This window comes from Lithobates pipiens, unplaced genomic scaffold (genome assembly GCF_037356315.1).
Source record: "Lithobates pipiens isolate NorthernLeopardFrog02 unplaced genomic scaffold, aLitPip1_a1.2 Scaffold_8, whole genome shotgun sequence".
In the NCBI taxonomy this organism is placed as follows: domain Eukaryota; kingdom Metazoa; phylum Chordata; class Amphibia; order Anura; family Ranidae; genus Lithobates; species Lithobates pipiens.
In genome coordinates this window covers 377699510-377721016 of record NW_027507903.1, presented here as the reverse complement: position 1 = coordinate 377721016, position 21507 = coordinate 377699510, and the positions used below count along the sequence as shown (strand labels likewise).

At 44.1% G+C, this 21507-nt stretch overlaps 1 protein-coding gene across 4 annotated transcripts in view; it reads left to right on the top strand.

The window, feature by feature from the left end:
• LOC143964080 (A disintegrin and metalloproteinase with thrombospondin motifs 2-like) overlaps nucleotides 1-21507 on the top strand; it is a 1751863-nt gene that overhangs the window by 1362378 nt on the left and 367978 nt on the right. For all 4 annotated transcript variants that reach the window (XM_077473787.1, XM_077473788.1, XM_077473790.1 and 1 more), the window contains exon 19: nucleotides 123-330. In XM_077473787.1, the coding sequence (XP_077329913.1) occupies nucleotides 123-330 (208 nt within the window). The remainder of the gene's footprint in view (nucleotides 1-122; nucleotides 331-21507) is intronic.

The following is a 21507-nucleotide window of genomic DNA, read 5'->3' as shown; positions in this document are numbered from 1 at the left end:
ATAAACAAAAAATAAAAAAAGGTGTTTTGAAGGTTTGGTATAGTTGTAAATAAACTGATATATATGATAAATATCATTGATTTCATACTTTTTTTCATACTTTTTTTCATTTTTTTAAACAGTTGGATTGCAGGAGACTGGGAACCTTGCACTGTGACCTGTGGAAAAAATGGCTACCAGAGTCGCATAGTACGGTGTATTCAGCCTCTCAGTGACAACACCAATCGATCTGTACATAGTAAATACTGCAGTGAGAATCGCCCAGAAACCAAAAAGCCTTGCAATCGTCAACCATGCCCTCCCCAGTGGCGATTAGGCCCATGGTCAGAGGTACGTACAGAAATTAAATGTTGTATTTTTAGGTCCAGATCCTCTGTTTTTTTTAGGTATGTTCTTGTTGTTTTGAACAGGCCTTGTATCATTAACTAATGCAGTCAAAGAACCACTCAGTAGCAGTTCAGAAAAAAATAGCGTGCTTCAGGATTGCTGTATAATTCTTTTTTTTTAAATGTTTATAAAAGTTATAAACAGACTGTGGAGACCAATTAGTTTTGTGCGCAACAGCACTTTCACAGAAAATAATATGAATTAATTATAACTCATCAAGAAAGTGATATATTAAAGGAGGATTTTGATAAAGATGGAAACGGGGACCATTCAAATTCAAACATAACTTAACCACTTCAGCCTCTGAAGATTTGGCTGCTCAATGACCAGGCCATTTTTTGCGATACGGTACTGCGTCGCTTTAACTGACAATTGCGCGGACGTGTGAAGCTGTACCCAAACAAAATTGATGTCCTTTTTTCCCCACAAATAGAGCTTTCTTTTGGTGGTATTTCATCGCCTCTGTGGTTTTTATTTTTTGAGCTATAAACAAAAGAAGAGCGACAATTTTGAAAAAAACACTATCTTTTACTTTTTGCTAAAATAAATATCCCACATTTTTTTTCAAAAAAAATTATTTTTTCTCATTTTAGACCGATATTTATTCTTCTACATATTTTTGGTAAAATCGCAATAAGCATATATTGATTGGTTTGCGCAAAAGTTATAGTGTCTACAAAATAGGGGATAGATTTATGGCATTTTTATTGTTTTTTTTTTTTTTTTACTAGTAATGGCGGTGATCTGCAATTTTTAACAGGACTGCAATATTGTGGCGGACAGATCAGACATTTTTTGACACATTTTTGGGACCATTGACAATTACACAGCGGTCAGTGCTATAAGAATGTATAAATATCACTGGCAGTGAAGGGGTTAACACTGGGGGGCAATCAAGGTGTTAACTGTTTTCCCTCACTGTGGGGGGATGGGACTGTCTAGGAGGAGAGAGAGACAAGGGTTCATACATAGTATGAACACACGATCTGTCTCTGCTCCCCTGAAAGAACCGGGATCAGTGTGTTTTCACACACAGATCCCAGTTCTCACTCTGTCACAAGCGATCGTGGGAGCTCGGCGGTCTTTACACCCACTTGGACCCCAGTGGCCAAAAGGCGAAGCGCCGTAAGGTAACGTTGTTTCGTCCAGCCGTGACATTCTGCGGCAGCTGGTCGGCAAGCAGTAATCTTTGCCCACCCCCCTCTTCCCCACTTCTTACCAGGTGGTCTGTTGTGTAGGTTTTTAAGGGCGGCACAGTGCTGTAGTGGTTAGCACTCTCACCTAGCAGTAAAAAGGATCGCTGGTTCGAATCCCAACCACCACACTACCTGCCTGGAGTATGCATGTTCTCCTTGTGCCTGCGTGGGTTGCCTCCGGGTACTCCGGTTTCCTCCCACACTCCAAAGGTAGGTTAATTGGCTTCTGTCCAAAACTGGCCCTAGTATATGAATGAGGACCTTGGATTGTGGGCTCCTTGAGGGTAGGGACCAATGTGAGTGTGCAATGTACAGGGATAGGGGTAGACACTCACTCAGGTTGAACTGGATGGACTAGTGTCTTTATTCAACCTTACTAACTATGAAACTATGATACGCACCCACCCAGAGGATATAGCGTTGTTCCACTGAGGTACTCTTGTTCTTGGCCATCCCTTGTCGCCATAATGATTATATCATCAAGTGGTCTGCTGGCTCTTCCAGTTTCAGCTAGCATGGCTCCTGATGATGTGCTAGGCACCCCCCCCCCCCCCCTTCGTTTCTGAATAAGATGCTTTGCCTCCTGAGATATCTGACATGCATATCCCAGGAGGAGGCAAAGGGAGGAAAGTGCACGCTATTCGCCTAGGGGAATGACATGCAGGGGGTGGGCAGGGAAACACACAAAAAAAAGCCCTATTGTGGCAGCAGAGGTGTGGAGAGAAGGGAAGTCTCTCCTGAGGGTGTAGATTCACTAAAAAGTAGATGTGAACCCTAACAAAAAAAAAAAACTTTAGTTTGCTAAATCGATATCTGAACACAAAGGAATGGGGTTTTGCAGGTGCCAAAAGAGTCAACCGAAATAAATAGTTAAAATACACACCTTTTTATTATTATGATCCATGTTAAAAATAAATATAAAAACATAATAGGGATGAGCTTGATGTTTGAACCTAAAGTAAGTTTAACTTGAACATCGGTTGTTCCTCCGTTCACCGAATAGCGAATATTATGGGGCGATTTCGGGAAATTAGAGCACCGCGGAACGCACCATAATGCACTGCGAGATCACAGTGCATTGCTACATGATAATTGGCCAAAGCATTCACCTGACCTGCATGTTTTGGCCAATCACAGCGCCCTCTGCTGAGAGAATCATAATTGGCCAAAGGCAGGATGCCCTTTGCCGATCATGGCTCAGGGGGACTAAGTCCACATTATATAAGGCTGCTTACATAGCGGCTGTGTATAGTGTGTGGATGGAGATATTTTGAGCTGGATTAGGCAGGCAGGTTAATTAGTGGCAGTGTATTTGATATATACAGTCTAGTATATTTATATATACTCTGCATTTAGCGTAGACTAGATATGTAGTGTAGACCCTATATTCATGTCAGTGCAGACAGTGTATTTAATATACTGTATATGTGTATATATATATATATATATAATATATATATATAAAACAAAAAAATAGAAATGGAAGGCGTGCACACCTAGTGCATTACCAAAGATAATTTAATAATAAGAATCTAGCCTAGCTCTGAGGGAGGGGGTGCGCCCCCGAAACGTGTTAGTGTATCCTGTGTTCTGTGCATGTCCATGCACTGTGTTTATGGCCTTTTTTCAGTTGCATTTTGTGAGTACCCACTTTTATATAAAAAAATGTCTTATTAAATTATCTTTGGTAATGCACTAGGTGTGTGCGCCTTCCATTTCTGTTTTTCTTGTAGTTCCTTTCACATTATCCCATCTGAGGAAGGCAGCATCCACCCAGTTTTGCACACTATATATATACCTTCTATGCCACCATTTTATCTGATATCTGTTACTCCACACCTTGGAGAGCTGGAAGTGACTGTGTTTATATATATATATATATATACTCTGCATTCAGTGAAAAAATGTTGGGGGGGGTCCACCCCAAAATCCATACCAGGCCCTTCAGGTCTGGTATGGATTTTAAGGGGAAACCTGCACCAAAATGTTTTAATAAATGGTGTGAGGACAAGGGCCTCATCCTCACAACCCTTGCCTGATGGTTGTGGGGGTCTGTGGGCAGGGGGGCTTATCAGAACATGGAAGCCCCCTTTAACAAGAGGGCCTTCAGATCCTGCCCCCCACGTGAATGTGTAGGGGTACATTGTACCCCTACCCATTCACCAAAAAAGTGTCAAAGTAAAAACAGCAGCAGACAGTTTTTGACGATGCCTTTATTTAACAAAAAAAAAGTGCCCATCCATCTTCAATCACCACGCAGACGGTCCCAAGAATTATTATTTATAGATGGTATCACTGTGCATCCTTCAACAATTCAGAGCACTTTGCACAAGGAGAAGCTGTATGGCAGATTGATGCGAAAGAAGCCTTTTCTGCACACGCCACAAACGGAGTCGCTTGAGGTATGCAAATGCACATTTGGACAAGCCAGCTTAATTTTGGAATAAGGTGCTGTGGACTGATGAAACAAAGATTGAGTTATTTGGTCATAACAAGGGGCGTTATGCATGGTGGCAAATGAACACAGAATTGCAAGAAAAACACTTGCTACCAACAGTAAAATTTGGTGGAGGTTCCATCATGTTGTGGGGCTGTGTGGCCAGTGCCGGTACTGGGAATCTGGTTAAGTTTAAGTTGAATTCCACTCAATATCAGCAGATTCTTGAGAATAACGTTGAGGAATCAGTCACAAAGTTGAAGTTACACCGGGTCTGGATATTTCAACAAGACAATGACCCAAAACACTGCTCAAAATCTACTCGGGCATTTATGCAGAGGAACAAGTACAATGTACAATGTTCTGGAATGGCCATCCCAGTCCCAGTCCCCAGACATGAATATCATTGAACATCTGTGGGGTGATTTGAAGAGGGCTGTCCATGCTCGGCAATCATCAAACCTAACTGAACTGGAGATGTTGTAAGGAGGAATGGTCCAAAATACATTCATCCAGACACTCATTATAGGCTATAGGAAGCATCTAAAGGCTGTTATTTATGCTAAAGGAGGGCAGAGGCGTACCTAGGTTCTCCAGCGTCCTTGGCGAGAATCGGTATTGGTGCCCCCCCCCCATTAAAGCGGGAGTCCGCCGGGACTCCGCGTTTTGTTTTTTTTTTAAAGTCAGCAGCTACAAATACTGCAGCTGCTGACTTTTAAAATGGTGACACTTACCTGTCCAGCGCGCCCGCGATGTCGGCACCCGAAGCCGATCTCTAGATCGACACTCGGGTGCTGCCGCCGCCATCTTGGGTATGGGAATCAGGAAATGGAGCATTTCGGCTTCATTTCCCGGTTCCCTACTGCGCATGCGCGAGCCGCGCGGCGCAATCCGGACGGTCCCCCGCTGCCTCTGGGAACTGTGTGTTTCCCAGCAGGCAGCGGGGCACTTGCGCAAAGGGGCGGGCAGTTGCGGAAAGGGGCGTAATCTACGCCCCTTTCCGCAGACAGCTATCCCGGAAGTGGGTGCAGTTACCTGGATTATCCAGGTAACTGCACCCCCCTCCCCCTTGAAAGGTGCCAATTGTGGCGGCGGAGGGGGGGGGGGATTCCGATGAGCGGAGGTCCATTTTAGGGTGGACCTCCGCTTTACAGAGTTCAAATTTTCAGTGGTTTGTTTTTTTACATCAATTTCCTTTCATTCTTAATTATCTGCATATCCATTAAAGATAATGTTTAGGCTATAAAGTCCATTTTCATTGGTTTTGACTTTTGAAATAAGTGCATATAAACATAGTAGTCAGATGAGAGTTAGGATAAACACGTGGTATTACATTCACAAGAAATATAATGCCTTATAAACCTTTTTTTTTTTTTTTTTTATATAACTTATTTTACATTTTTAAAGGTGCTAAATAATAATAAAAGATAAGAATCTGTATTCATATTATGCTTATGCTTCATATTGTGCTTAGCTTGGCTAGCTACAATTTTAAAATGACCTCATATCAGAAGAGGTCCCTGGTGTGCGCTGGGAAGGGAACAGAGTGATGTGCTTATTACAATGCATCACACTATTCAAGTTTTTATTTTTTTCATTTTGCAGCTTTTTGAAATGTCACAAACTGACATATCATTCCTACATGGTGTTGTAGTGCGCCAAAAACAGTATAGTAATAAAGAATATCCTACTTGTTTTCTCTTCAGTGGTGTGAACTGAACGCATGGCACACAAAGCAAATTACCCCGTCTATCCGCTACACATCACTGCTCAATGCAGGGTGGTGTGAATGGGCTTGGTTGGCACTATTGCTTACGTGGGTGCCTCTCTGCATGCTCTTGTGTATAGGAGAGCCCATTAATTTTAATGCCCTCCCCTACATGTGAAAAACATGGAAAAGAAGTCCCTGGCTCTTTTCTAAAAACATGCTGCATAGAACCACATTCAGTTTAGGATGTGTGTTTGCAGATGCATGGGGGGTGCCATTGACAATTTGTGGCACCCTCACTCAAGTGCAGTGCATTTCCCTGTGTGTTGGGAAAGCATGCAATTTTGTGGGCTTTCCCAGCACACGTAGATGTCGATCTAGAATGAATGGTCTATTTAAACCAATAGGTTCCTGGGAATGTCCTGTGTTCTATACAAGCAGCAGCACCATAAAACCTGCCACTGTTATTGAACCATCACCTGTTCATATTCTCCTGATAGGGTATGAGTATTAGTGTCACGGTTGCCAAACAATCCAGAATAGGTTGTCTGTAAAAAAAAAAGAGAAAAAAAAACTGTAAAAATATAAAAAACAAATCTTATTTACCCAAATTAAATAAAAAGTGGAAAGCTTTTAGATTGTAAGCTCTTCTGATCCTCTGGTATGTTATTGTATTAGAACGTTATAACTTTATTGTCTCCCTTTTATTTTCGAAAGTGTTGCGTAAACTATTGGCGCTATAAAAATTCTGTATAATAATAAATGTTCTAGTACAGGGGTAGGCAAAGTTTTGAGCACAGTGTGCCAATTTTTTTTTTCAAAGAAACCGAGCGCACCGATTTTATAACAAAAAAATTTAAACTTCACTCTCTAAATCACTAAAAGTATTTTTTATATAGTAAATGCTGTAAAGTACTTTAGTAGTGAGAAATTAACATCCTGCACTCTCACGCCTCAGATCAACCCCAATTCATGCATCTCCACACCTCAGATCACTGAAAATCTGCCACACCACTGTAACCCCCTGCTCATCTGCCCAACCACTGTACCCCCCTGCTCATGTGTTCCACCAATGTACCTGTTTTCTCCTCTGCCCCACCACTGTAACCCCTGCTTTTCTGTCCCACCGCTAAAACCCCCTTCTCATCCCTTCCACCACTGTACCTCCTGCACATCTGCCCCACCACTGTACCCTCTTGCTCTTCTGTCCAACCACTGTAACCCCTCCTGCTCATCTGCCCCATCAATGTACCCCTTTTCTCATCTGCCCCACCACTTTACCTCCCTGCACATCTGCTCCACCTCCAATACATCTCCTTTCACATCTGCCCCACTGCTTTACGCCCCCTGCTTTTCTTCCCCAACACTGTACCTCCTGCACATCTGTCTCACCTCTGTACTCAGCTGGTCTTCAGCCCAACCTCTGTACCCCCCTGGTCTTCAGCCCCAATTCTGTACCACCCTGGTCTTCTGTGCCACCTCTGTAAAGCATGCTGGGACTTGTAGCCCTATCACAGGCTGTAATGCTCCTGCAGAGCATAGTGGGACTTTTAGTTCTATCATAGGCTGCAATGAAAGTGCAGAGAAAGCTGGGACTTGTAGTTCTATTACAGGCTGCAAGAGATATGCAGAGCATGCTGGGAATTGTAGTTCTAGCCCAACCACCCAGTAACCTATACTACAATGAAAGTGCGGAGCATTCATGCTGGGACCTGTAGTTCTATCACAGGCTGCAATAGAGGAGCAAGGCATGCTGGAGCTTCTAGTCCTATCACAGGCTGCAATGATCCTGCAGAGCATAGTGGAACTATTAGTTCTATCACAGGCTGCACGAGAGGTGCACAGCATTCTGGGACTTGTAGTTCTAGCCCAGTCACGCAGGAACTTAGGCTACAATGAAATTGCAGATCATTCATGCTGGGACCTGTAGTTCTACCACAGGCTGCAATAGAGGAGCAAGGCATGCTGAAACTTCTAGTCCTATCACAGGCTGCAATGGAGTTGCACAACATGGTGGGACCTGTAGTCCTGTTACAGGTTGCCATGGAGGTGCAGAACATGCTGGGACCTGTAGTTCTATCCCAGGGTGCGCTGTATGTACAGGCTGTACATAGTTTTAGTTTCCTCCTTCCCAATCCTAGCCACTCCCTCCCCTCCTCCCTGTCTATCTATAAAGCATGGAAAGGTTTGTACAGACCTGAAGTCTGTTCCTGCTCCCCCTCCTCTGGTGTGTATACAGAGCTGAATGAGAAGGGGGAGGGGGAAGAAATAGCTTTGATCTGCTGTGTGTGTGAGACAGGCTGCAGGGACAGGAGACATGCATCTGCATCTGAAGCGTGTGAGGTGATGTAAAGGGGGGGTTATGTGTGTGAGAACAAGTTAGAAGAGCAGTAGAAAACTGCCAATATGTGCCCCCCCTCAGCCTGCGCCCCTGGTCGGGCGCCAGTCTGGCCAACCTCTTGGTACGCCCTTGAAGGAGGCTCTACTAAATATTGATGTGATTTTTCTGTTGGGGTGCCTAAATTTATGCACCTGTCTAATTTTATTTTGATGCATATTGCGCATTTTCTGTTAATCCAATAAATCTTATTTCACTACTGAAATATTACTGTGTTCTTCAGTTATTTGATAGATCAAAATGAAATTGCTGATCCAAACACCCATATATTTATAAATGACAATCATGGAAATTGTCGGGGGTTCCTAAACTTTTGCATGCAACTGTAACTATGATTTGTGTACATATTTATTGATTGATCTCTTTTTCTTTATGTAGCTGTACTCTTGCACTCTAAGCCCTTGTACACACGGTCGGAGATTCCGACGGAATGTGTCCGATCGGACCGATTTGTCGAATATTCGGACTGTGTGTGGTCTACACCGGACTGTTTCCGTCAGAGTATCCGATGGACCAAGTTTTCCAACTTGTTGGTAAAATTTTCAGACAAAATGCTCCGATCAAACATACTCCGATCATGTGTAGAGAATTCCGATCGGACAAAGTGCCACGCATGCTCATATCAAATTCCTACACCAAAGCTATTGGCTACTAGCGTGAACGTAGTCCTGTCGTAACAAAATAACGTCATCACGTCGGATTTTCCGACAACTTTGTCCGACTGTGTGTATGCAACAGTTTCGGACAAAATCCGACGGATTTGGTTGTCGGAATCTCCGACCGTGTGTACAAGGGCTAACACTTCCAGTAAAAGCCAAGATTGACAAAACATTTAGAATCAAAAGCATTAAGAAATTGGAATTTCAATACATTGTATCAATACCTACTGTCTATCATAATAAATATCGTATATTTTAACTGTATTTACTTCGGTTGACTCTTTTGGCACCTGTACATTCCATTCCTTAATGTTCAAATATTCCCAAATACAATAATTCTTTGCTTAATCGCTGTACATTATGAACATTTTCCAAGTAAAGAAAATACTTGTTTTTACCTTTTTTTTGCCCTACTTGCTTCACATTGCTGATGATTTCCCCCAGCCCCTGCTTGCTGTCTACATGTATACAGTCCACCAGTAGCTGCATAGCATGTCCAAGAACAGGTTTCCTGATGAAAACAAGTGTGCTTGTCTGCTCGATGTGTGTTGAAAGCTAATTTCTAGCCTCTAGACACATGAACAATAGGGAGACACAACCTCCATGGAAGTCTCACCAGGTATCATTTTAGGCCAAGCTGCAGAATTAAAAAGATTTAAACTTATTTTTGAAATTGTTCACTCAGTTCCCAGTCCTAGAGCCGACGGGGGACAGATGCTGCATCCACCTAGGTAAGTATGATTCTAAAATGTAAAACAAAAACATACTTCTCAGTTAAAGTTTTCAAGCAGGGGGCACAGGCGTGGCGCAATGCAGGACAGCAGCTACCATTCGAAGATCCGCCGCTCTCAGGGACAATCAGCACAATCTGCAGGGCTTAAACACCGTTTTCATGCCCAATTTACATCAGTACTCCTGCAGGACACCCTCATGCATGCTGTCATGCAAGATGGCGCACAGTCAGAAGTTTCAACACAGTTTAACAAATGATTTACTCCGCAGCAAGAGGAAGTACAGGATGTCCCAAGATGTCGTCTGCTCTCCTGAAACACCTCAGTCTCCTGCTGACACGCTAGACATGCTAGAGAAAACCTCTACACAGCATGACAGAAAGTACTCACCTCAGCTCAAAAAAGCTGATCTTGATACCAGCTTGTCAGCCATATATGATAAACTTGCTAACAAAATACAATCTGAGCTGCACAAAACAACTAGCACCCTTAAGCAAGAAATAGCATCTCTAGGATGGCGCACAGATATCCTGGAGACCAAACATGACCAAACATGATGAACTCTCATGATGAATAGCTCATAATGATCTCAGGAAAGATTTTTAGCTTCTAGCCGAAAAACTACACTTATTTACAATCTTAGGTAGAGGACTTAGAAAACAGAAATCACAGAAATAACCTGTGGATCCGTGGAATCCCTGAATCAGTTATTGATCTGATACCTGCTGTGTCTAAGTTGTTCCATAACCTGCTCCCAGAGACCCCACCATCTTTATTCACAGATGACAGAATCCACAGTATCCTGTGCCCTAAACCACCCCCAGAAAAACCTCCTTGTGACATGCACTGTGCTTAAAATATTTTATTACCAAAGAAAATATACTAAGAAACACGCAGAGCATTGATTTGGATGGCACAAAAATCGAAATATTCCCTGACACATCACAAGCAACCCCTGAAAGAAGACGCTAAATGAAAGAAATAACATCAGCCTTGCAATCCACTCATATAAGTTACAGATGGGGATTTCTATTCAAGCTAGTGGTTCCTCATAATGGCACTACATACACAGTCTTTAGTGTTATGGAAGGCAAGGATTTGCTTGTCAAACTGGGACTGTTGAATCCAGAAGCAATACCAAGACCTCCATAAACTCCACAGCCATCACCCATTTGGACTACTCCCTCCCCAAGGAGTGATCAAAGAAGATGGAGGCAGTCTTTCAAGAATTTGGCCCCATAAAAGAACTTTCTGCACAACTACAGCTATATCCTGAAATTTCCTGGATGAGAAATATAATTTTGCTTCATGATAGAAGGAAATTTAAGTACAATTCGTGATGAAAATCTGAGAGAATTAAAAGGAAACTTTTTTTCCTACCCTATATTTTCCTCTCTCAAATCGAACTATATCATTGCCTGTTACACTTGTTTTCTATGTGTTCTTAGAAAAAATATAAAGTTACATGCACGCTTATTTTTTCTAAAAGTTTAATATAAATGCTGAGTCTCTCCACCTCTCCTGGTTTGACCCCCAACTCACTTCTGGAACTATGGATCAGACAGCATTGATTTTTGTGCTGCTGATCTTAGTTTCTTGTCTTTTCTGACAGAGTTCTGCATGTGAGTAATGGACTATATAGTCCAATTTCAATTGTTTTATGGTCAAATGGGTGTTCTCATTTTGACCTTCTGTTTCTATGGAATTCATTTCAAATTCTTTGTCTAAGATATATAACATATCTTACTGTTTTAGGTTTATCATAGTTAATCACTCATTTATACTGATCATTCTGTTTGCACTTTTTTTGCACACTTATGGCAAATTTACATTCAATACTTGTTGGGATCATTTTCTCAGAATTGTTTTAACGGTTCTATTTCATACAAATAACTGTCAGTTTTTTTCAATTTAAATAGCACTGCTCAGAGACTTTTCTGCAAATTATTTGATGTCTCCCTTGGCATGGTGGACACCACCCACCTCTTTTTAAGCGCTATATCATCCATTCACCTTTATGATGGGACTTAGGGTGATTTCACACAATGCCCAGGGTTTCAATTCCCCTCAAAAACATAGAAATGCTTTCTGACATTATAAAAGATTAGGGGCTGATATAATTCTACTACAAGAGCCCCTTTTTTCTACATCCCTGATATTTTGATAAGTCATATAGTCAATTCTATTGTACTACTTATAACTCTAAATCTTGTGGAGTGGCTATTTTCATAAGAAATTCTTTAATCTTTGAAACATAGCATATATTCAAAGACCCAGAAAGTCGCTTTTTGATACTAAAGGGATCACTTAAGGGCCGGAAAAATCACTATTGCTTCCATTTATGCTCCAAATGACTCTCAATCCACATAAAAAAAAAATGTATATCTTGGATAAATACCAATCTCTAAACCTAATAGTAGGAGGAGATTTTTTTTTTTTTCAAATAATTTTTATTCAGAAAAAAATAAGAACATACAGAGGCTTACGTAAAGGCACAATCAGTGATAAAAAGAGAAAATATACATATCCAGGGCAAATCCTGGGGCAGAGGAAACCGTGAGACACAGAAGAGTTCAGCGAACAGTAATACTATAGTAGCCTAGGGCAATAGGGACCAAACTGGATGGATCGGGGACTGTTTTGAACCCTAATCAGAGCAGGCGCTAAGACCGGCTCCCCAAAGGATCAAGTGCCTGATTACAAACTTATAAATCCAAGTAATTAAGGAGGCGGGGAGGAGAAGGGGAGGAGAGGGGTAGGGAAGGACAAGGGGAGGGTAAGGGACTGGGGGGGGAGAGTAAGCAGATTAAGAACACAGAAATATCGTAAGGAGGGGTTCATAAGTAATGGCCACCTGGGGAAGGAAAGATATCCATGGCAATCTGGGCAATGAAGTAAGTCATGGAGGAATATTAGGAGTGAAACGAGTCGTTGTAGGTAAAAGAAAGTTGATCCAATGCACGTTGATCAGGTAGTGACATGGTTGCGGTTATGAACAACCGCCACTTAGCAAAGAAGGCTGCTTTTTGGTAGACATGGGAGAAGTCAGTCATGAGCCTCTCCTTGTACGAGAGGGATAGAGGGTCCTTGAGAAGTTGGGAGGCTGGAGGGCCAGGAGGCGAAAGCCAAAAACGGAGTATGAGGCGACGGGCCAGAAGTAGACATAGTAGGATCCAGTCGACTGTAGCATGCTGGGAGTGGGGCCCTAGAATGGGTCCAGCACCTGACGAAGTAGACCATGGCAGCAGCAAGGGGTCCCAATATCCGAAAATTAGGAGCAGAGATTCCTTGGGTAATTTCAGCAAAGTGATATCAAAAATGAAAGCCAAGACCTGGTCCCAGAAGGTAGATATAGTCTGGCAAGACCAGAAGCGATGAGAGAGGGGTGGCTTCAAACATTGACAGTGGGGGCAGGATGCCCCTTCTTGCTTGGACTTGGGAGACAGAAACGGGACGTAGGCCCTGTGGGCGATCTTGAGCTAGGTTTCCTTCCAGATTTCGTTGGGCGTGAGTCTCAGTACTTTGTTTAGACCAAGCAGAATCTTGTGGACGATGTCGGGGTCAGGGAAGGCAGAGGACCAGTTTGCGATGGAGGTAGTGGAGGCCGGTGGCGTTGAGCGTTCCAGAAGAGGTCTGTAGACATCAGAGATCCTAAAGCATTTGTCCCGTATCAGCTGATCCATGAAGCTGGATTGGAAACTAAGAGGATCTTCCTTGCAATTCTGGGTAATAAAGCTGATACACTGTTGGTAGTGGAGAAAGTGCGAGGCGGGGATTGAGAATGAGTCCATCACCGTCTGAAAGGGTAGAGGTCTGCCAGTAATCGGGTCGCAAAGGGAGGAGAAAAGGGACAGGCCCCGTGCAGACCAATCCGAGAAAGCTTTGCATTGAAGGCCTGGAGTGAAGCAAGGATTTCCTTGAATAGGCAGGTGGATGGATATGAAGGGTGGAAGTCTAGCCAGCTTCCTGGACTCCCTCCATCCTATCGCTGTGTCTCTGAGTACAAGGTTGTGTTGGTGGGGGGGGGGGTACCGACTTCCAGTGGCAATGCAGCAGGGCAGTTAAGGAGAAAGGGTGAGCCATAGCGGATTCCAATTCAAAATTAGAGTACCTGGATGAGTGGGTGATCCAATCTAGGCTGGTTCTAAGTAGACAAGCTAAGTTATACAGTCTAACATTAGGTAAACTAATACCTCCTTTGCCCCTGGGAAGGTGTAATTTTTTGTAGGCAATACGTGGTCTTTTGCCGTGCCATAGAAATTTTGAGATAGCAGAATCCAATGAAGTAACATCTTTGTGTTTGAGCAATAGTGGGAGAGTTTGCATAGGGTATAAGAGTCTGGCAAAGCTGACCATTTTCACAAGGGGACACCCTCCCAGGAGCGAAAGGGGCAGATACATCCAGTTGGTCAATTCTTGGGATATCTTAGAGAGCAGGGGTGGATAATTCAGCTGGTACAATGAGGATGGCAATTTCCCAATTTTTATTCCCAGGTATGTGATGAAGGAAGGGGCAACCGAAAATAGAGAGCCAACAGCACAGGACGGGGTGGAATGGGAGCCAATGGGTAAAATCTCGCTTTTGGAGTAATTAATACGGAGCCCTGAGCATAGCCTAAATTCATCGAAAACTCCTTTAATGGAGTGTATGTCAGCTGCAGGATTGGACGTGAAGATAAGTATATCATCGGCGAACAGGGATGTGCGGAGTTCCTTGCCTCCTATTTTTATGCCGTGGAGGGGTGCCGTATGGGATAGGTATCTAGAGAGAGGTTCGAGGGCAATGTCAAAGAGTAGAGGGGATAGAGGGCAGTCCTGTCTGGTGCCTTTGTGTAGGGGAAAGCTTGGTGAGAGGAGGCCAGCCGCTACCAGACTGGCGGTAGGGGAGGAGTACATAGAGTTAATGAGGTGATTGAAGGGGCCTGAGAAACCTAATTTGGAGAGGGTCAAGGAGAGCCAGTCAAAGCTGACATTATCGAAGGCTTTCTCAGCATCTAAAGTGATGATGGCATAGGTACCCTTGGGGTTTTGTTTGGCTGCTTCGAGAGCTAGTAAAACTTTACGGATGTTTAAAGTGGCCGTTCGACCCTTGATGAATCCCGATTGGGCTGGGTGGATTAGGTGGGGTAGGATATCGGCCAATCTCGTAGCAACGATCTTTGAGAGGATTTTCACTTCTAAATTAAGAAGGGAGATGGGCCTGTACGAGCCGGGCTGTAACGGGTCCTTTCCTTTTTTAGAGAGGAGTTTAATGACAGCTTGATTCCCGGAATGGAGATACGGACCTCCCGTCCAGATAGAGGAATAAACGGAGAGAAGTGTGGGTGCCGCAATGTGTATATGGTTTTTGTAAAAATCACTATTGAAGCCGTCAGGGCCTGGTGCCTTGTGTGAGTGGAGATGGCGGATGGTGTTCTCTATTTCAGGGAGAGTGATGGGGGCATTGAGAGTCTCCATTTGCTCCGTCGAGACGGAGGGGAGTGATAGAGTGTCTAAAAAGGACTGAGCCTTTTGTTGTACGATGGGGTCTGGGGCATATAGATTCGTGTAATACCGCAACATTGTCTCATTAATGGCTTGAGGGGAGGAGTGTGTGCTACCCGTGTGGTCGCAGAGGGAGGTGATGTGTGTAGGGCGATGGCCACCTTTACACAATCTGGAGAGAAGTTTCCCAGCTTTATTACCGTACCTGTGAAGGGTAGCATCCAAGTGAGCCTTCTTAGTACGTTCAAGGGTGTCTGCCCAATTGTCAAAAGCTGACTTGGCTGATACCCATTCATCGTGATGCTTAGAGGAACTAGTGGAGGATAGCTGCTGTTGGGCAGCGTGCAGTCTGGTACTGGCCGATTTGTAGTGTTGGAGAGCGTTGCGTTTAAAGGATGTGGCATAACTAATAATGCGCCCCCTAAAATACGCTTTCCCGGCATCCCAGAATAGGTTAGGGTTAGCAGAATGGAGGGCATTCGTGGATGAGTACTCTGCCCAGGCCTTGTCTAAATATGTGATGAAATCTGAATTGTTGGCCAGGAAAGCTGGGAAGCGCCAGAGATTAGGGTGAGAAGGGAGATCCAGCCTGTCTAGGGAGATTGCTACTGGAGCATGGTCTGAGATCGCAATGTCGTGTATTTCGGAATCTGAAGTTAAGGTTATGATATCGTCTGACCCAAAAAAATGATCAAGCCTCGCTAGAGATCTATGAGGATTAGAGTAAAACGTGAACTCCCTGTCGACAGGGAGTGAAAGACGCCATAGATCTGTCATGTGTAGGGAGTCCATGGTGGATGCGAATAGGGTAGGGTTCGATATAGCTGTGCCTGGTGTCTGATTTTTTGGAGAGGATCTGTCTATCGAGGGGTGCATGACATCGTTGAAGTCACCCCCTACCAAATGAGGTAGGTGGGTGAAGCCAAGTAGCCATGTAGAGAGTTCTGTATAAAATTGCTTAGTGGGGTTGTTAGGGGCATATACGTTGGAGATGAACAGCTCTTTAGTGCCTATCCGAACCGTGGCGGTGAAAAAACCACCTTTATCACCTGAGAGGGTGGATAGGATTGTGCATGGAAGATTTTTGTGGATTAGAAGTAGTACAACAGCCTTCCGTCCCAATGATTCAGCTCCATGGACTGAACCCACCCACATTTTTTGCATGCGCGGAAAATCGGATGCAAGTAAATGGGTTTCCTGTAGAAGGGCAATATCTGCCTTGAGACGTTTAAGGTGCCGAAGGATCTTCACCCTCTTTTGAGGAGAGCGGAGGCCCTTGACGTTCCAGGAGACTACTCTAAGAGGGGCAGTAGCTGTGGACTTGGAAGGCTGGGATCCTGATTTAAAAGGGCATGGAAGGTTAGGTGGCCTAGGTTGGACTTAATAAAGATATGAGACGAGGGGCCTTGTCCAGGGATCCTGTACGGATAAAGGGGTGAACCCAAGTGAGTAGGGGGGGGAGAACGGGGGGCTGGTAAGTTTAGAGGGGGCATGGGGGGAAAACGGTGGTGAAAGAAGAATAACCAAAAAAATAAACAAAAGCACATACTTCTCTTTTTTCCGCATGAGTTCACTGTGTAGGAGGGGAAGCTCCTCAAGCAGAGCCCCGGGGATGAGATGGAGTGACAGTGGGCAGTCCCGATGATGCTCAGTAAGCACGTGATTCTGGGACAAGTGTCGCAGCGTGGCGGCAGAACTGTAATGGTGGGGAATGATACACAGTGGAGTCATGCTAGAACCTGACATGTTGTAGTAACTACAGTAATGCATGGCATGGCAATACAACATATAAACAACAGCAAAGAGCATAGTGGAGAATGAGAGAAAATACAGTAATAAAAGTAACCTGAACAGTCCTACGTGTACTCGGGGAAAACAAAATAAGTGGGGCAAAGGCAGGAGGCCTGTAGTGCCCAGCGCCCAATTCCTCCGTGGTCGGCAGAAAAGCAGCTCCCGGTACTGGAGAGTAACGAACCTGGGATCAGGAATGATGGAGGGAGGGAGAGATAAAAGTCAGGGTAACAAAAGTAGTGAGGAGCCGCTACTTAACACAACTTGCCTTGTGACCCGGGCGGAGGAAGGAAATAGGAGAAACTGTCATATGGAGACAGAAGAGGCTTCAGCGCAGAAAATTACGGTGTCGGTGATCTGGGGCCGAAGCTCTAAAGCGCTTTGGTGAGTCCTTCCTGGGGCTTCTCTGATCCAACGCTCGGACTGATGAGGCAGGTTTGGAGGGCCTGACTGGCAGTGTGTCCGAACGAAGAGAACGTAGGAACGCTTCTGCTTCAGAGGGGTCCTGGAAAGAGAGTTGTTCCCCTTTAGGGGATTTGAGACGGAGCACTGCAGGGAATGCCAGAGAGAATTTGATTTGCAGTTTAAACAGTTCAGAGCAGATCAGTTGAAAGGCTTTGCGTTTCTTTGACACTTCAATAGAATAGTCCGCAAAAATTAGTATCTTGACACCATCAATATGCAAGGATGGGGATTGCCGGAATGCTTGAAGAATAACGGCCTTATCTGCATAATTGAGATACTTGGCAATAATGGGGCGAGGGTTCTTGTGGTCAGCGTTGAATGAACCCATGCGGTGCGACCTTTCCACTGTGAAGGAACCCGAGAGTCCCATGGCCTCTGGCACGCGTTTAGAGCAGAAGTCGTTCAGTTCGGCTGTAGGGAGCGACTCGGGGACACCGACGAATCGCAAATTGGATCGTCTGGATCTGTTCTCCAAATCATCTAATTTTTGGATGACATATTGAATTGTTTTTTCCTGAGACTGCTCTGCGGCCTGGGACTGATAGAGATCGTCTTCCACCTCAGAAACTCGGTGCTCAAGTTCATTAAGCCTAGTACTATGCTCTGTGAGCTGGGCCTTGATTTGCTTCATACCAGCCTGAATAGCTTTTTCCACTGAGGCGGTGATCATTGGAGACAGCAGGGCCGCCACCGCTTGTGCTATGCGGTTGGTATGGCCATCCTCTCCGGGGGATGGCGAATTAGCATCCCCAGACAGATTGTGAGGGGTCCCTGTGGCTTGCCCACGGGGGTGGGGGGGTCCGGTGAAGGCAGGGGATGTAGGTGAGGTGACCCCACTTACCTCCATAGCCGCATCCGTGAGTTCCGCAGCCGAGGCCTGTGAAGCTGGAGCGGAGTAGGCCAAAGCCGGGGGCTCGATTTGCGGCCGTTCGGATGGCGCCGCCGCGGCCGCGTACGACCGGGCTCCCGTTTTCTCCACAAAGCGATCCATGGCAGCGGGGATCATGGGGGGGACGCTCGGGTCCAAGATAGGGCACTGTGTCTGCTGAGACTGGCTTTTCAAGCCGATTTGTGAGGCTCTGTTGTGGGAGCTAGGCTGAGGCGCAGCTAGCTCATGCGGCGCCGGAACCGGAAGTTAGGAGGAGATTTTAATTTGGCAGCTCATTCAGTGCTGGGAAGGAGTAGAGTTGTACCATCTTCTAAGGCATTTCCCAAATCCCAAACAGGTGCATCAAGTAATCTTAAATTAGTAGATACATGGAGAGCACATAATGTGGGAATTAGAGCCTACACATTCTACTCACATTCTTTACAGCTTCACATATAGGCCTTGCTCCTACACCTTATAATTGGCGAATCAACAATTCCTTATTATCAGACCCAATCATTATACAACTATCGACACACTTGGAGGATTATTTCTCTCATAACATTTCCCAAATATGCCCTCTACATCTACATGAATAGCACATAATGCTGTTATGAGGGGACATTTAATTAATATAGCATCTACAAAAAAAACGAATCTAAGCTAGCCATCCTAAAGAGGTACTAGATATGATTTCTGAATTTTATAAAAAAAAACTTCTCTCTACTCCACAAACATCTCCCAAACAATCTTCTATGAATTGGCTTGAGAATACTCTACTCCTAACTCTATCAATTCAACATACAGTATATGATCCTTGTACAGACACCAAAATAACCTGCATTATCAAATCCCTTAAATCTTCCATAACCCCTGAGGCAGACGGTTATTCTACGATATATTATTAAAAAAAAACTCACATATTGACTTCTCACCTCTCTAAATTATATAACTACATTTTACAAGGAAACTACTTCCCAAGTGAAATGCTTTTGGCCAATATATTGCTTTTACCAAAACCCCATAAAGATCACTCTCTTCTCCAAAATTAGCCTCCTTTTTCAGTCATTAAAAACGACTTGGAAATATTTGGCCGCTTGTTGGCAGATAGACTTGCTACAGTTATCACCCCATTAATTCATCCAAAACGGACTGGATTTATCCCTGGAAGATTAATCACAGATAATATACGCTTAGTTACCAATGTAATTCAAGACGCTAATCTGCACTCACACCAGATGCTTATACTTGGCCTTGACATACATTTCGATAGCACCAGCTGGTCTTATTTAGACCTATTACTCCCTAAATATGGCATACTGTATGTAATTATTTTTTACATGGTTTCAAAGCATTATATCAAAATCCACAAACAAGAATTAATGTCCCCGGATTTTTTCTTACTGGGCAGGGGCAATAGGCAGGAGTGACCATTATCTCCACTCCTAATTGCTTTAGCCATGGAATCCCTCACCTGTGCTATCCGAAATAACTTAAGCATTAAAAGTTACATTAAAGGCCCCAGAGAATTTAAGCTAAGTCTATATGCTGACGATGTCCTATTGTTTCTCACTGATCCATTAATCTCTCTACCAAACCTCATTAAAGAACTAGATATATTCCATAACCTCACTGGTTTAGGTGTAAATCTTTCCAAATGTTCTGCTATGCCTATAAATGTACCAGCCCAAATGACATGCCTACTAAAGAAAACATTCCCATTTGAATGGTGTTCTAGCTCCTTTAAATATTTGGGAATTCACCTCACTCCCTCCTACAAAACCCTTTTCTAGGCTAATTATCCACCACTCTTTAACACTATAAAATCCTTGCTCAAGCTATGGTCGACTTATCACATTGCTTTTACAGGTAGAATAGTTGCCAGTAAAATGGTTGTTTTACCTAAACTCCTATGTATTTTTTTTGAGCCCACCCACTATTAATCCATAAAAACACCCTAGACTTTCTCCAAAGTGAAATTAAGGTCCAGTTATTTTCCAGTTATTCTCTGTTCAGACCTCAATCTAATGGTGGACTTGGCCTCCTTAATATTTGGTTTATTACCTCTCAGCAAGATTGACTAAATTAGCCCAATGGTTTGTTCCAATCAACCACATTTCTTGGCTGCATTTTGAACAATCTCTTTGCCCTGAGCCCAACCTTTTTTGGGCCAATTAGAGCCTCAGGCTCTAATCATGTGGCTTGAAAAAAAAATGTAAATGCCCCTGTGCCCCTAATTGACCGGCTGCTCCTGTTAAGACCCCTTTCACATGGAGCAGACTATGTTAAGCAGATCTGCTGCTGAGTGGGGGATCTGTCCGCTGATCCCTGCTGAGCAAGAGGATGACTGGTCTGTGTCCGCTCCACTGATGCAGAGTGGACACAGACACAGTCTGCTATTGGCTATGAGGCAGTAGGATGGAAATGGACAATCTGTGGGAAAAAGTTTGGCCCCCTGAGGGTAAAAATGGAGCACAGGGCCTGGCAGCAAAAGGGTTAAACAAAGAATTTTGATCTTTTTCTGACTTACAATAAGAATTTAACCTTACACCATCAGAGCAGACACACTTTTTACAAATTACTTTTTCCAAAAAACGTTACTCTCTTAACCACTTCAATACAGGGCATTTATACAGCTTCCTTACCAGACCAATTTTTAGCTTTCAGCGCTCTCACATTTTGAATGCCAGTTACTCTTTTGGTGGCATTTAATCACCACAGGGTTTTTTATTTTTTGCAGCATACGTGAAAAAAGAGCGAAAATTTTGAAAAAAAATACTTTTTTTTAGTTTCTATGATAAAATTTGATTGGACACAGCCAGTCACGTGGTAAAGAGCCAATTTCATTGGCTCTTTACTGCGATCGGGGTTGGGCTGTGTCAGGGTGACAAGCTGCATCCCCGATCGGCGCTCTGCACGCGCCCTAGGCACGTGCCCTAGGCACGTGCACGAGCCCTGTAACGGCACAGTACATGTGACCGGCTGTGATTGGACACGGTCGGTCACATGTATCGGGGGGGGGGCGATGGGGAGGAAAATCCCACAGATCGGGGATGGGCTGTGTCCGAGGGACACAGCTCATCCACGATCGCCGCGCTGCGGGCCCCCGGGGGCCCGCTGGAGCGGCGCAATACCGAGGCCATCATATGAAGTCCACCCAGGATGGGAGATCCCATCTGTGGCTGTCATATGACTATGGTCGGGTATTGAAGTGGTTAAACTACCAACTCCTTTTTCACAATTTGCACAAATATGTATATCATCACAAAGAGCTAAAGTAATCATCTCTGGGTTATATCCTTCTCTAAACAAATTTTCTATGTCAGAAAAATCTAAACCTATGCTCTAAAAGGAGTCGGATTTCGACAAATCTTTCTCAAGAG